Raw genomic sequence first — 13,741 nt, forward strand, 5'->3', positions numbered from 1 at the left:
TTGAAAAACACATTGCAAATTATTATTCTTTTTTCAGTAGGTGCCGGTGGCGGAGCGAGGGGTATTGGGACAGGGGGGGAAGAGAATGGGTCTGTAGGGGTGCTTTTGACACTATCTAAGCGGAGCGCCACCGCAGGTTGGCGCGGAGCGTACAGAAATTTTTGAGTAAAGATACTCCCTAGATCGCCGGAAATGACCCTTTCCGGGCCTTGCTAATTTGCAGAAAAATGAAGGATAAATAAGTGTCATCGCCATTTGTCAGAAAATTGCACCAACAAAATGTGAAAAATGTCAATAGGTATTTGAGAGCGCAATAAAAAAGTCGATAATCGCGAATAAGAAAAAAGTGAAAGCTGAAAAGGGCGCCAGCAGTCCATTTGAGTCCGTCAGGGGTCATCGCCCATGGACGCTCTGCCACTGGTAGGTGCCCGAAAAATTCTCAGCATATTGCCCAAATTTTCACCAAAAAAATTGGAAAAAAATGCGAACTATTATTCTTTCAGTAGGTGCCCGAAAACATTCTCAGCATATTGCCCGAATTTTCACCAAAATATTTGAAAAACACATTGCAAATTATTCTTCTTTCAATAGGTGCTCGAAAACTTCTCAGCATAGACCTATTGCCCGAATTTTCACCAAAAAATTGAAAAACACATTGCAAATTATTATTCTTCCAGTAGGTGTCCGAAAAATTCTCAGCATATTGCCCAGATTTTCACCAAAAAAATTGAAAAAAATGCAAATTATTATTCTTTCAGTAGGTGCCCGAAAACATTCTCAGCATATTGCCCGAATTTTCACCAAAATATTTGAAAAACACATTGCAAATTATTCTTCTTTCAGTAGGTGCTCGAAAACTTCTCAGCATAGGCCTATTGCCCAAATTTTCACCAAAAAATTGAAAAACACATTGCAAATTATGATTCTTTCAGTAGATGCCCGAATAATTCTCAGCATATTCCCGAATTTTTACAAAAAAACCCCCAGAAAAACATATTGCATATTATTATTCTTCCAGTAGGTGCCCGAAAAATTCTCAGCATATTGCCCGAATTTTCACCCAAAAAAATTGTTGGGGGGGCTGCAGCCCCCCCGCCTCCTACGCCTATGATTCCTGCTCTACACACATAATGTTTACTACTGAATCTGTGTGTTCGACTGTTCGGCAAACTTAGCCTTTGTCACTCTCTTTTAAAATATCCATAATCCCTAACATACAAATAAATACTAATACAAACAGCCAATCAGTATCTTGTAACCAGTGCGCATTAACTGATCAAACAAGCTAGTGAGCAATACTATACCCTTATAGAAAGGTGGTTTCCAGGTACTTGAATGCCAAAGAAGATGTTAAAAGGTAAAATATGCTGACATTATACACATGTTTCTCACATCATTGCTAGCGTCATTGCCTCGATACCCTGTTACATTTTCAATCGGGTTTCCCTTCTGGGACGTACCCTGATGCTCTTAAAACAGCTAGAAAACCAAATTTTCAAGAAATGAGACAACACTATTGCTGAGAACTACCGGCCAACAGTGGCGGAGCGTCCAAACAGTCAGGGGGGCTGATCCCCCCCCCCCCCCCGACGGACTCAAATGGACTGCTGGCTCCCTTTTCAGCTTTTTGGCATTTTTTACTTATTCGCGGTTATTGACTTCTTTATTACACTCTCATCTACCTATTGACATTTGTCACATTTTGATGGTGTAGTTTACTGACAAAATGCTCTAACGTACGGCGGTATTTAATTTATCTGTTGTACGAAACTCTTTCCAGTTTCCAAGAACTGTACGGGGTTTTTGATATATTTTTTCGAAAACATGAGCACTTACAAAGATACCACATGGATTGTGATGAAGCGCATGTACTTTCCACACCCATATAAACTTCCGACTTGTCACAAATGGCGATGACACATATTTATTCTTCGTTTATCTGCAAATTAGCAAGGCCCGGAAAGGGACTTTTCTGTCTATCTAGGGAATATCTTTACTCAAAAAAATTCTGTTACGCTCCGTGCCAACCTGTGGTGGCGCTCCGCTTAGATAGTGTCCAAAGGGCCCCTACAGGCCATTCGCGCCCCCCCTGACCAATACCCCTAGCTCCGCCACTGCCGGTAAATCAGTCTATCACCCTAATAATATTTCAGACGCAATCTTTGATGTCAGTTTGACATATAGTTCGGTCATTTCAGTATGTTACTTGGCTGAAAGCCCAGTCAATCTTTCTTTATTTTCCACGCGCAATTTGCAGATTTGTCGAAAAATGTCAATGCTGGTGTCAAACTCACAATAGATATGTCATGATATTTCAAAGTAACTTACCAGATTGTTTTTTTTATCTATTTCACTAAACTATTTGATGACCATATCAAAACATGGGATCTCAAAATAAAGGATGTTGAGAAAACTTTAGAGCAGCTTTAGAAGGCCTGGGAAGTGTCATTTCCAACGATCTAAGAGGCCTTTTTAGCTAAAAATTTCCTGTACGCTGCGCCCCAACCGATGGTGGTGCTCCGCTTAGATAGTAACAAGAAAATGGTCAAGCCCCCCAGGAAATGTTCAAGCCCCCCAGCGCCCCCACTGAAAAAATCCTGGCTATGACACTGATCAGGACAGTATATAATCATCAGAGACATGTACGAGATGAGTAGCAAAGTCGCAAGGGTAACATCTACCCCCCCACCTTCCCCCGCCTACCCCTTCTTCAATGGATGTCTGATACCAATCAATTGCAATCTAACTTTGAACAAATTTTGGAAAATTAGAGACATGTGACAATTAGTGCTTTAATGCTGCATTACCAACCTGCAGTTCCAGTGTAAGCTCCAAGCTCAGACAGCCTGTAGTTATCACTTTCATCGTTGATGCGGAATAAGTCGTATTTAGCGTAGTAGGGGTTTCCATCTTTGTTCACCATGTCAATCCGGATTTCATAGTCACCTTGATTGGTGAGGAGGGACAGTTTATCATTACCTAACCAAAACTCGTGGCAGGGGTCTCCAAAGCCTTCCTTATAGCTGGTCCACTTACGATAAAAGTCAACGGAACCATCAACGCGACGTTGGAATACCTGTTTAATACAAAAATAAAGTCAAATATGCATTTGTAACCCTTTAGGTACTAATTCGCATACCTATCAAGTACTTCATTTTTTCCAGAAAGAAATTAGATTATTTAGAATTAGGAATCATTTTTATATTAACCAATAACAGAATACAAATTGAGCTCTTTGAGGTTTTAAAGAAATATTGAATAAAATATCACTTATTATTAAAAAGAGTTTTTACGATATATGACGAAAAAGAGAGTAAATAAATGCAATCTTTTAGTGATCAAAGTGCGGCAGGTTGGCGAAACATATCACCTGAGAGATAATGGTTTCTAGTTTTGGTCTGATATAGTCGTAATGTGGGATTTCCATACAATCTGAGCAGTTCAAGGTTTTCCCATCTAAAATTATATGTATATGGGTCTGTTCACGTTAAAGCGCCCAAATTAGCATACATGGCATTTGGAGCATTCTTACAAAATACTTAGAGGTTCTAGAGATACAAATATTATCCCCGTGGAGAGAGTCCACTTAGCTGTACCTACAGTACCATAGCATAGACAATTTCCTGAGATATACATATGGTATGCTATACTCCCAGAGGTGCCAAAATGTGGACGGAAAATGTTGCCATTCCAAACTGCACTATTTGTACTTTGAGCTATTCTCAACTCCAAAAGTGGATTACTCCAAATTATTGCGAAACCGGACCAGTGTTTCGGACATCACTTTTTCCGTCCACATTTATACACCAATTTGTGAGTGGTGTAGTTTGGGGTTAAATAACAAATGTTGAAAGTGGTATGCTTTTTCAATACTGTCATAGTTGTAACAAATAAAATATATATCAGATGCATGTCCATCCAGCCACATTGTATTACACAATAAATTTAAACAACATGCAAAATGTTTCCGTCCACAATTTGGTGATTTCCGAAACATCATGGAGCAACTAATATATGAAGTATGTTGAAACCCACAAGACTGTTTTGTTGCTCTTATTAAAGCATGAGTAACTCCTCCAACTACAGTATGTACATGACACGTTTCTACTCATACGTATTGATTTGATAACCACTTCAATTTTTCCGTCCATGTGTGTGATGTCCGAAACGTACACCAGTGATGTCCGAAACAAGTTTTAATTAATATATGTTGAAAAAGACACAATAGCTGAGCACTTTATATATCATGACAAGTTCTATTGTTGCAAACATACTGCACATACTGCACTACTCAAAATGTTTCCATCTTTACCAAATATTATAGCAAAATAACCTTAAAAGTATGTTTCGGACATCACCATGAGTTTCGGATATCACTTTTGTGAATCCAACATATTGTACAAAAGCACTAGTTTAAACTGAATGATTCAAGTGGTTGATTTTAGTGGGCTAGAGTACACTAAGATACTACAACAGAATGCTTCTTAACTTTAGTGTCATTTGACCAACATGTATTGATCTTTTGATGACTTGTGACAAGTCTAAAATGATATTCTACATATTTGGGTATGAATGTTACTGGGAACATCAAATTACTTGAATTTTTCTAGATCTGACATCATTAACACTACAATTTTCCATCATTTAGTACTGAAGGAGTAATAAAAACGTTTGGTGAATTTCTTCTGCCATAGCATGTATCAGGATGGCATCACATTATACAGTATATTGGAAAGTAATGCTGTAATTGTCTGCTATAGCTTGAATCAAGCTATTTGTCACAACCATAGAAAGCCTATTTATAGGCTAGAAGAACTACATCAAAGGGCACATGATTACCATGCATGGACTGTCATTGTGATCTGTTCCAGCTTCCAGGGTGGTACCAATTTGATATTTCCCAATATCAGTTTGAGAATTGTAAAGTTAATTACACACAATTGTAATAGGCCTAGATGAGTTTTGTAGCATACAGTACTGTACAGTAGATCATTTTTCTGTCACATTGGTCTACGGCACAGTATCTCAACGTCACTTTCATAAACCAAACACAGTTCAGTGTCGTCTGCTGCTCTATACGAATGAAATCAGGGTGCATCTATGACACCCTATATGTCAGAGCAATTTAACTCTTTAAATACCATTATAGGAGGTCCCAGGGGAAATTATTTACAAATCTTACTAAAAAATCCAGTCACTTTTGGCAATAGGAACCCAGGTATTGTTGAAAAGGTATTGAAATGAGGTTTCCAAAAATGTCTTTGTTTTTTCAGAATTGAGCTAATTACGTATGCAAATATGCAAATGAGGTCATTCTAGGGAAACTGTACTTTGCTTTTCTACCATGATTATCATCAATGCTCATTCAGTCATGTTGAACGGTTGAACATGCAGAAGATATCACCTTTTCTCTAGGAAAGGACATGAAACACATTGGACAGACTCCACTTATCTGAACATACTTAGATACACGAATAGTATTTGTTTTCTTCTTGGTCCAGATTGAAATATATTGTTGGCCACCAGTTGAGAACCCCTGATATATTGGATATCACACTATATATAGCGACCCATTCACCTCCGTCAGTCATATTATAAATATATTATATATACCTCCTATACTATAGGATGTCATACTATGTATACCAATCATTTTCCTCCGTTATTCATATTATAAATATATAATATATTCCTCCTATAATATTGGATGTCATACTATGTATACGAACCCTTCTCTGTTTGTCATATCATAAATATATAATTTAGTCCTCCCATCCTCCTTCAGTCATGTTATGTATATATATATATATTTATAAAATATTGTCTATACTATAGGATGTCATACTAGACGTACCGTCCATCCTCCTCCCTCAGTTATATTATACTAATATATCATCTATACTGTAGGATGTCATACTAGACTTACCGTCCATCCTCCTCCGTCAGTCATATAATACATCGTCTATACTATAGGATGCCATACTAGACTTACCATCCATCATCCGTCAGTCATATTATACATACAGTATACAATTTATCGTCTATACTATAGGATTTCATACTAGACTTACCGTCCAACCTCCGCCATCAGTCATATTACAGAAGACATCAAATGACGCCCCATTCCAGTTAGTTGGTGTGATGGTGTAGATGCCAGTATCGGTAAAACCAGCATTGAAGACATCCAAGCAGTCTTTCATCTAATAATAACATTGAAATAATCAAGTTGTTTAATAGCATACAGTCAATGCATAAAGTGACATCTCTTATCCCAACTTTGTATATGACCTATGACCACCATGATGTCACCATTCACAGAAATACAACATTCCGGATACCAAGTGTGATATTCAGGGAGCTTATGACTTTAGAAAAATTTCCTGACAGACTGCTTTGAAGGCCTTTTAACTTGGGCCAATTCCAAAAAAAAAACTTGACCCACGTTATTATACAAGTTTACTACATTTGTGAGGTCGATATTTGCCATTCAAATCACCCTCTAGACAAACGCAGGACCAGGGTCTGCATAAGGTGGCACCTCAACTCCACTGGTGGTGAGCATGGGCGCAGATGATTCTTGGATAATGATGGGGACGCATGGCTGTTCTAATGATGATACTATCTAAGCAGAGCCCGACCATGGGTTAGCGGGTAGCGTACAAATATTCTTTTTTTTTTGGCAAATCTACCTCCCAGATTGCGGAAAAATAACATTTTCCAGACCCAACGATGCTCCCAAACCTGCTTAAGTTTAGATCTCATGGCTTAAAAATTTAGTTTGGGGAAATACATGGGCGTCTGCAGAAAAAAATCAGGGGACAAATAATCCAAGAAGACTTTTGTATACGACGGGTCCTCTCCCAGAAAACAAATATTGACTGCCGCATATGTGATTTCCGTCCTATATATAACAACTGTGGATAAATATAATAAAATGAGAACTAGTGATAATTTAAGTTACATCGACTTATATGAATGCTGCTCCTGCATGCTCGTATGGATTCATCTTAGAAAGCTCATACGTCTCACAGTACGATGAAAAGTGTACTATGGTGTAGCAGGTTGTAAGGCCCAGTTTATTCTTACTTCAGAGACATATAATTAGAACATCCAAATACTTTACTCCCTGTATCTGGCTTGTTGTCAATGAATTCACTAATGTCAACAATTATTCATCTTCAGAAGATCAACCAACTATTCGTTTCACAGAATGTGCTGGAACCAGTTTTCCACTTTTCACATCTCGAAATGATCCTCACTTCTGAATTCTGCTGACCATACCTCGAAACAGGTTTTACGTCGTTTATATCATATTCATATCTCTTATCTATTTTAATGTATGTCAGCTTCATATTATTTCGGTTTCCAAAACTTCTGGTAATTCAACTGCAGGACCTGAAGTTAGCTCAAATCGCCAACACGCAGTGTGAGTTGTTAACAATTGTTTTGTTCACACTCAGTCTGTTTTGCTGACCTCAATGTACCAGTCTCGTGTACAGATTATGTTTCACATAATTGAATGGGTTAATAATTCTCGACTATTATAGCATGTCATTTGCACAATGCTGGATCAAACTGCGCCAAAGTTCAATACAGGGGAATTTGAAATGCAACGTTTGGCAAAGACAAATTGGTGGGGACTCGGTATATCATGTCCCCACCACTGAAAAAGTTGGTGGGGGCCGGGTCCCGCTGTCCCCACCAGGATCTGCGCCCATGGTGGTGAGGACTTAATATCCTATCACTATTTCAACACCTATATTTGCGCTGTAAGTGCAGAATTCGAAAATCCGAAAATGACATAACCGGTGCAGTTTTTTAAATATAATCTCATAATGACATAACCAGTGAAATATTTTAAATATTATCTCAATAATTGCAGATAAGAAATCTCACCATTATTGGTACATCTTTTCGAGGTTTGCAGTAAGGGCTGTTGGTTGAAGTATGCATATCAACAGTATGAGAATCTTCTGTTGTTCCCGATTCCGTAGTACTTTCAACTGGTGTCGTGGAACGTGGTTGATTAGGGGCTACAAAAGAAAGCAAACATTGTAATGCAATTGTTTGTTTTGTTTCGTTTACTTCACTCATTAATAATATGAAGAGATTTTATTTAAATTGAAATAGCAATGCGCAAAATGTCCTAAATATTTGGTGATGGAAAAACTAAAAGAAAGACTAAGCCTTGGTACAGCAACGTTACAAAAGAACAAGAGCCCAAGGTCACTGTGGTTCCTTGCGTAGAGGTATATGACAATACTGTACACATAATATTATCAAGCAAGATTGGGCTCAAACAGTCCAAGTATAAATTGTGGTCCTACATGTACCCATAAAGTAACCAACACTATAGCCAACACTTTTGTGATTACAAATTGTGATCGGATTTTTGATCAAAAGGCACTTTTGAGATCTAAATATGGCGTCGAAAATGTACAGTAAGAAATATAAGGTCACCTACAAGCGGGTCAACAGATATGATAACATTGGTGACCTCAGATGACATGACTGTTAAGTTTGAAAATGTTCCACCACCCCATTCACAACTTGTCCCAAAATATCAACCATGTAACACCTTGGCATTGAGATTTAATTGCATTAAATGTCTAAAAATTAACTTTTAACTTGTATACATAACTTCACACACTAAGGTCACCCGAAGGTCAACCAATTGACATTTTGGATCGGTGAAACCTAGATAGAGCATCAAAACTGTAAAAATTCAAACATTTTTCTTTGCCCATTTTCTCCCCCCAAAATACTATTTTTTAATATTAATAAACCTTTGGTGACCTCGGATCACATGACCGTTAAGTTTGAAAATATTCCCCTATACAATTTGCAACCTGTCCAAAAATATCAACTGTGTCACACCTTGGAACTGGGAGTTATTGCATTAAATGTCTGAAAATTAACTTTGACCTTGTATAACTTCGCACACGAAGGTCACATGGGTGTCAACCCATTGACATTTTTGATCGGAAGGTAACTTTGATATCCAAATCTAGCATCAAAACCAAATATTTTCTTTTTTGCTCGTTTCCTCCCTAAATAAGCACATTTTTTTCTAATTTGACCTTTGACCTTTTGAACTTGGTTTCAGATGTAATTTTATCCCCTGATTCCAAAAAACAACACGAAAAGTCTGTACAGCCATCCTAACTCCAACCGAAAAACTTTGACCCCATATAAATTCACACACGAAGGTCACAACTTAACACACAAAGGTCACCTTGGGTCAACATGTTGACATTGTTGATCGGTGAGACGTGAATATAGCATCAATCTATAAAAATACAAACATTTTTTTCTTTGCCCATTTTCTCCCCCCAAAAGAGTAGTTTTTTTTTATAAAATACTGATTAAGAGCATTAAAAGTTGTTATTGGAAGAGTTTGAAAGAGCAGGTACTTATATACCAGTACAGACATTGAACAGTTTTAACCAATTATGTAAAGTTATAAATGGAGAAATAATTTTGCATGACACATGTGACCTAGCTTAACGAGGACGTCTTCACGCAATATTATATGTAGTTCAAATGTGCAGGGGTCAGTTGAAAGACTATATGGGTCTTTATCACTATTGAAAATTAGGTCATAACAGTAGAGTAGGGTTAGGTCAAGTCAGTCAGTCGGGTCACGTTGTCAGTCGGGTCACGTCGGTCAGTGTGGTCATTGTCGGTCAGTTGGGTCACGTCGGTCAGTCGGGGCAGTGAGCAGCTAGCTTAAAGGATGGCTTTAAGTACAGAATTAATGTTGATATGTTGTAGACTATTTAAACATGTATATATTTCTATCAGTCAAGGTTGTAATTCTATTGCACAGTGGTAATCATCTGAGTCTCATTAAGTAATGTGGCTGGACTATGTAGTCTAACATGCAAAGACCATTGTTAAGTCAGCTCATGTTGCGATGCAATACAAAAACGTGATAAAAACACATGTACAATGTTGTGGCCTCTAATAGTAACTAACAAGGAGTTAGAGTTTGTCATGTGGCAAAAATGGTGTTTAATCAAGACAACCAAGGATGCCATGCTGTTTTTATAACACATTTCAGATCCAAAAAGTGTAACAAAAATCAATAAAAGACAATGTGGCAATGTTCTCAAAGAAAGAGGCTCAGGTGAACTAGTAAGCATGAATCCCTCCTTCTTCCCTTGCATACCTAACATCTACATTTACTGTACCTTCCCTGACAGTCGAGCCAGTTGTTTCACTGCTAGTAGTTTGCTTTGGGGTGGTCTCCACAGGTTTGCTTGAGTACATATTGGTAGCTATCAGTAGGTCAATATACAGACAATAATATTGTCTCAAGAAGAGATGATTTTAACCATGAATTAGCAAAGACAATAAAAATTAGGCCTATGTGTTCAGTATGTATACGTATGAAAGGTACAACATAATATGATCACAAACGAGCTATATGTGCCTAAAGTGATGCAAAAGAGAAGCTTCTTTATTTAATGTTACCGCGGCCCCTTTACCCTTTATACCTACATATACTGCACGCCTAGTTTGCAATGGTAGGTTCATTGGCAATGACGTGACGCTACCATAATCAACTTGTTCCAAAAGTTGCCTTTCCTTATGCTCAAACCATGTCTGAAATCACAAAATTGACCAACTGCAGAATATATACATACAGTGCCACACAAAATGGCTACCATCACACTGCATACTTCTAATAGATCTTGATATTTTATCCATTCTTAAGACAGCAATATCCTGTTCATAATTTAGGTTCCTAGCACAATTTACTGTAGCAAACTATGGTCACCACAAGTTCACTGAATGTTGTACTCAACTTACGTGGTGCATTAAAGTATTCTGTTTATTTGAACTATCACCATTCTTATAAAAGAAACTGATTAGGATAAACTTTTATAAGCTGAGACAATTACAACACAAGAAAATAGTTAACCTTGGGGAATATCAAAGTATAAGGGCCCTGTGGGGGTAAGTGTTGAGTCATTAGTATTTAACTCATCCAGTGATGGTTGCCCATTGTTGTATTCTGAATCCAAGACATATCCATAAAATTGCCGTGGAATCTTGAGTTTGTTTTGCCGATAATATAAAACATAGCCGACAACTTCAGATGGTTAATTAATTATGAAAATTAGTAGTTAGAGATGAAGAACATAATGTGATTGTATATAAAACAAGAATATATTTTAATTTTATTATCTTATTTGTGTCATTAATATAACAAAATAAATTGTTTCATAATTGAGTCTATAACCCTGCAAATAATGAATTCAACAAAAAAATATATTTCTATTTTATTAGATGTTTGTGATGTTTGTGATATTTGAAATAATGTTATGTGAACTTAATAAAATAAATATCACATTTTGTTGTTGTTGGTTGTTTCTTATATCACTGGTTAAAAATTAGAAGTTCATAATGGGCGCACCATACAGTAAATTTGACATTGCTTTTCCATAAAGACGACATAAAATTGATTTAATAACCCTTGAACCGCCTCAAATAAAAAATCCTTTCACAATCTTACCGTCATTAATGTCAATGACAATACAGTCCCTATCAAAGTCCTGCATGCAACATCAAATGTAAACGCATAAAGCACTATATGTTGTTATAGCTTACATGATAGCTAGCTGGCATTGGATGTAACATTGGTACAGATAATGTGAACAAAATATGATACTAATATCATTTAACTTGACCGAAGAAACTGGCTGAGGGTCTCGAGAAATATGAAAAGATCAGTGTAATGCGCAAGGAGAGGGGGGGGGGGGCAGCAACGGGAACGCCCAATCACCATCAGATGTTATGTCGTCTGAGGATGGTCTAAGGAGTTAAACCCCTCTCCTTAATAGTGTTATAGTTCGCAAATGTTGTAATTTTTCAAACGCTTCAACTGTAACATACTTACATACTATATATGTGTATGTAAATTAAATTAACACATTTGTGTATTATTCTATCTTTCAGTGGGTGGGTGGTGGGACTGGGGGGAGGGCTTATTTCCCTTGATTTTATTAGGGGAGGGATATAATTTTATGTGTTACGCCACTGAATGAGGTCACCATACCCTCACCTCAGTCGAGGATTATGACATTTTTGTTCGAGAAAGAATAAGACGACGCCTCCGGGCTGAAGGGACGGCCTTCAATCCGTCAAGCTCTTCCTAAATTGGTAAGGGAATCCCCTCATCAACTTCCAAATTCTGCGCACGTCACTCTAGTGGATTTTTCCTAAACTGTAACTGTTAGTGTATAGATTTAGTTTACTGCTTCGTTGTTGAACTTACCTTCTTTTGTAACATGGTCATTTGGTTTCGGTGCTGCCCCTGGACATGGACCAGGATTGTAACGAGCAGCTGTTGAACAAGAATCACATGAAACATTACAGGAATAGTTACGATAAATTTATCAACAAGTTTTATTTTATTTTCAAAGCGGGAAATTGTTCTAATTCTTTTCTAAAATGTGTATAATTTATGTAATCGTTTTAAATTAATCAAAATAAAGAAAACTTCAAATAAAAATGAATTTCTTGTATGCTATGACAACGGAGAACTAAAGCAAATAATGTTAATTGTTAAATGACGTTTTCAGTCCGAGAAAGAACCAGGTAGTGGACCACCTTATTGCTGCAATAAACAGACCAGTAAGCATACAGGGGGGTAGGAATTAAGCTTCCAAAAAGTGAGGGGAGGAACACCATCAGAGGGGCACTTTCTCATTCCATAACCACCACTCGTTATGCTATAAACCGATACACATGCCGGCCAATGGCCATATCACTTAAATATATATGATGTGTTAGTATGCTATCAATACTGTTATGGTGCACATGACTCTATCAACCTACATCTGTACTTCTCTCTATCCATAATTTAGAACTTTCCAAAAAAAATCCATCTGTGTTCATTCGTTGAATAAAGTCTTTAGCAACCTCGGTTAAATCCAAGTCATCGGTCTTAGATTTGTGTACATTTAATAACATCAGACTGTTGTATCTCTTTTGTGACATTGTGCTTCTCAGATAACTCTTTAGAAGACGCTGTGTGGAGAACGATCTTTCAGCTGAAGCAAAAATGAGCCAACAAATATATATGAATTAGTTTTGCAAGTTCTGAAAGTAAGGGTTGGACATTTGGGTGTTTCTGCTATAGCAGAAATGATTGTGCTCATTGATGAAATTCTTTTCACATCAGGAAATTGCTGAAGAATAGTACCCCTTAACAACCTAGGCTGTGCATCCAACTGCGGAAAATCAATGTCACTGGTGTTTGTTTTCACAAGCTGATCTGATATCTTTAAAAGCTATGCCATTTGCTGCATTTAGAATTATAATTTCCTCCATATGGGTTAGTATTGTATATGACCCTGCAGTAATTCCAGTGAATCTCCTTTGTAGTACAGCAAGGCATGCATCAATAGCCTCAACACTGTAGACACAGAAGTAGGATTTGCCATCATCAAGTATCCAGTATAGAATAATATCCTATAATATCCTATAATATTGCCTATACCAGGGGCTGCCAATTATTCTGGGAGGCAACCGTCCAAAGTTTTTTTTTTTTTAAATCGGGGGAACAAATAACAAATACAAAGTTGTTGTTATTTATATATGTGGGTAGGAATTGTTCGCAATTCGCTGAGGGTAGGCTTGCACTGTAAACCGGTTTTAGTATCGGCCGAAACCGGTTTTTGCCGACCGAATTTCGGTACTAGGCCTATTTGTTATTTTAAGAAAACCGGGA

The 13,741-nt window shown here is 37.3% G+C and overlaps 2 protein-coding genes across 6 annotated transcripts in view; both read right to left on the bottom strand.

The window, feature by feature from the left end:
- The window catches only part of LOC139974369 (fibrinogen-like protein A), a 132,133-nt gene that overhangs the window by 115,969 nt on the left and 2,423 nt on the right, over nucleotides 1-13,741 (bottom strand). For 3 of the 5 annotated variants that reach the window (XR_011795464.1, XM_071981456.1, XM_071981468.1), the window contains exons 2-6: nucleotides 12,284-12,352; nucleotides 10,194-10,280; nucleotides 7,897-8,033; nucleotides 6,072-6,200; nucleotides 2,812-3,076 (exon numbers count right to left, since the gene is read on the bottom strand). Coding sequence is in view for 4 of the 5 variants with exons in the window: in XM_071981456.1 (XP_071837557.1) it covers nucleotides 2,812-3,076; nucleotides 6,072-6,200; nucleotides 7,897-8,033; nucleotides 10,194-10,280; nucleotides 12,284-12,352 (687 nt within the window). In the remaining variant the exon portion in view is untranslated. The remainder of the gene's footprint in view (nucleotides 1-2,811; nucleotides 3,077-6,071; nucleotides 6,201-7,896; nucleotides 8,034-10,193; nucleotides 10,281-12,283; nucleotides 12,353-13,741) is intronic. The other 2 variants (XM_071981459.1, XM_071981458.1) reach the window with 2 other exon arrangements.
- Nucleotides 1-13,741, bottom strand: part of LOC139974370 (ryncolin-2-like) — a 109,960-nt gene that overhangs the window by 49,085 nt on the left and 47,134 nt on the right. The window lies entirely within an intron of this gene.

Source organism: Apostichopus japonicus, chromosome 9, assembly GCF_037975245.1.
Source record: "Apostichopus japonicus isolate 1M-3 chromosome 9, ASM3797524v1, whole genome shotgun sequence".
In the NCBI taxonomy this organism is placed as follows: Eukaryota; Metazoa; Echinodermata; class Holothuroidea; order Aspidochirotida; family Stichopodidae; genus Apostichopus; species Apostichopus japonicus.